The 2,028-nt window shown below is 65.3% G+C and overlaps 1 protein-coding gene across 1 annotated transcript; it reads right to left on the minus strand.

Moving 5' to 3' along the window:
* Positions 1 to 388: 388 nt before the first annotated feature.
* ENH_00020270 (hypothetical protein, conserved) lies at positions 389 to 1,765 on the minus strand (the record flags this gene model as incomplete). The annotated part of the gene is made up of 1 exon (XM_013579446.1): positions 389 to 1,765. One exon carries the CDS (start codon positions 1,763 to 1,765, stop codon positions 389 to 391), a length of 1,377 nt encoding a protein of 458 aa, XP_013434900.1.
* Positions 1,766 to 2,028: the final 263 nt, after the last annotated feature.

Raw genomic sequence — 2,028 nt, forward strand, 5'->3', positions numbered from 1 at the left:
CAGCAGCAGCAGCAGCAGCAGCAGCAGCAGCAGCAGCAGCAGCAGCAGCAGCAGCAGCAGACACACCCGACCGTCCCGAAGAGCCTCCCAGGGTCTGTCGAGGCTTCCAAGAGCCTCCGTGGGGCCCCGGGGCCCCCGAGCCCTGCGAGGAAGCAGCAGCTTCTGCTGGGCGCCGCAGCAAGCGGAAGCTTGGCCTGCAGCAGAGGCAGCAGCAAAAGGGACACCTGCTGCTGCGCTGCAGCAAACAACAGCGCCACTCACCAGCTCCTGCAGCAGCTCTAGCAGCAGCAACCCCACACCCACGAACAGCAGTAGCAGCTCAGCAGCAGCAGCAGCAGCAGCAGCAGCAGCAGCAGCAGCAGCAGCAGCAAGCCAGCGAGCTGAGCACTCACTCGCAAAAGCAAGAGCGAAAATAAGCTTCTCTTTCCTCATGAGACTCTAGCGCTGCTGGGGGCCCCGCATGCAACGCGGGGGCCCCAGGGGCAGCAGCAGCAGCAGCAGCAGCAGCAGCAGCAGCAGCACTAAGAGGTGCCGTGTCGCCTTTGGAGGCCTTTGCTGCTTCAGCTTCTGCTGCGTGCTGCTGCAGCAAACTTCCTGCTTCCGCCCCGCCTCCCTCAGCCTCGCCCGCATGCTGCTCTTCTGCTGCAGCTGCTGCAGCAGCCCCCAAAGATTCGGCTGCCTGCGGCCCCCCTGGGGGCCCCCCGGGGGCCCCCAGGGGGGCCCCCCCGGGGGCCCCTAGGGGGGCCCCCCCGGGGGCCCCTAGGGGGGCCCCTAGGGGGGCCCCTAGGGGGGGCCCCTGGGGGGCCCCCGTTTGGCTTTCAAGGGGTACAGAGGGGTGGAAGGGCCTCTGGCTTTTAACTGCATACTTCATTATCTCCTGAATAGTGTAGACTTTGTTTGTGTCTTTTGCTGCTGCCTCTGCTGCTGGCGCTAGGAGAGCCGCCGCTGCTGGGCTCGCTGCTGCTGCTGCTGCTGCTGCTGCTGCTGCTGCTGCTGCTGCTGCTGCTGGTGCTTCGCCGCTTGAGCTTGCCAGAGACGCTCTGCTGCTGCTGCTGTCCACTCTGCTGCTGGTCTTCCTTGCATGCAGCTGTTTCCCGCGCTGCTGCTCCCCCGGCACCTCCCCCCGCTGTTGGTGTGCCCCGTGCTGCTGCTGCTGCTGCTGCTGCTGCTGCTGCTGCATCACTTCTTGCTGCTGCTGCGCCTCCTGCCGTTGCTGCTGCCTGTCCGTGCCTCCTGCTGCCTCCGACGATTCACCTGTATTTGCTGCAGCGGCCTTGGCGGCCGTCTGCTGCTGCGGCGGCTCCTGCTGCTCTTCGTGCTGCCGGTGCTGCTGTCCCTGAGCTTTCCTCTGCAGCTGGCGCTGCTGCTGCTGCTGCTGCTGCTTGCCGTTCGCCGCCAATGGACCAGTGGTCACATCGTGGTCCTCCTCCGCCCGCTTGTCACTGTTGGGCTCTTGAGCTGCTGCAGGCACTTCGCCGGAAGCAGCAAGAACCTCAGAGGCTCCTGGCAGCTGCGTTGCCTTTGAAGCTGCATGTCTTGAGCCCCCTGCAGCAGCAGCAGCTGCAGCAGCAGCAGCTGCTGCAGCTGCAGCCTCCGCCCCGTTCTGGACGTCCGCCGACGCCCATGCGCAGGAGGCCCTCCCTGCTGCTGCTGCTGCTGCTGCTGCTGCGGGTGCGGTTGAGGCCGTGGAGGACTCCGCCTCTGCGGGCTCCGGAGAAGCAGCTTGCTGCTGCAGAGCCTCGGGACAGCCGCAGCTGGGCTCCATTTTGCTGCTGCAGCTGCTGCTGCGAGATGAACGTGTCTCTACACCCCGCCTGCTGTGCTGCTTTCTGGTCTACATTATTGAACAGTGCGAGCCAGCTGCGGCGCTGCAAAGGCGGCTCAAATGCCTCCACTTCGCGGGCAAAGCCAGACTTGAACAGGCCACCTGTGAGCGCGCGGCGGAGCCGCAAGAACCAACTCCCGGCCAAGTACACACCTTTTTCTGCTTGTCTCCACACCAAAAAGCCCCCAAGCAGTAACGCGGAA

The sequence above is a fragment of the Eimeria necatrix genome, genomic scaffold (genome assembly GCF_000499385.1).
Source record: "Eimeria necatrix Houghton genomic scaffold, Enh_scaff1698, whole genome shotgun sequence".
Classification (NCBI taxonomy): domain Eukaryota; phylum Apicomplexa; class Conoidasida; order Eucoccidiorida; family Eimeriidae; genus Eimeria; species Eimeria necatrix.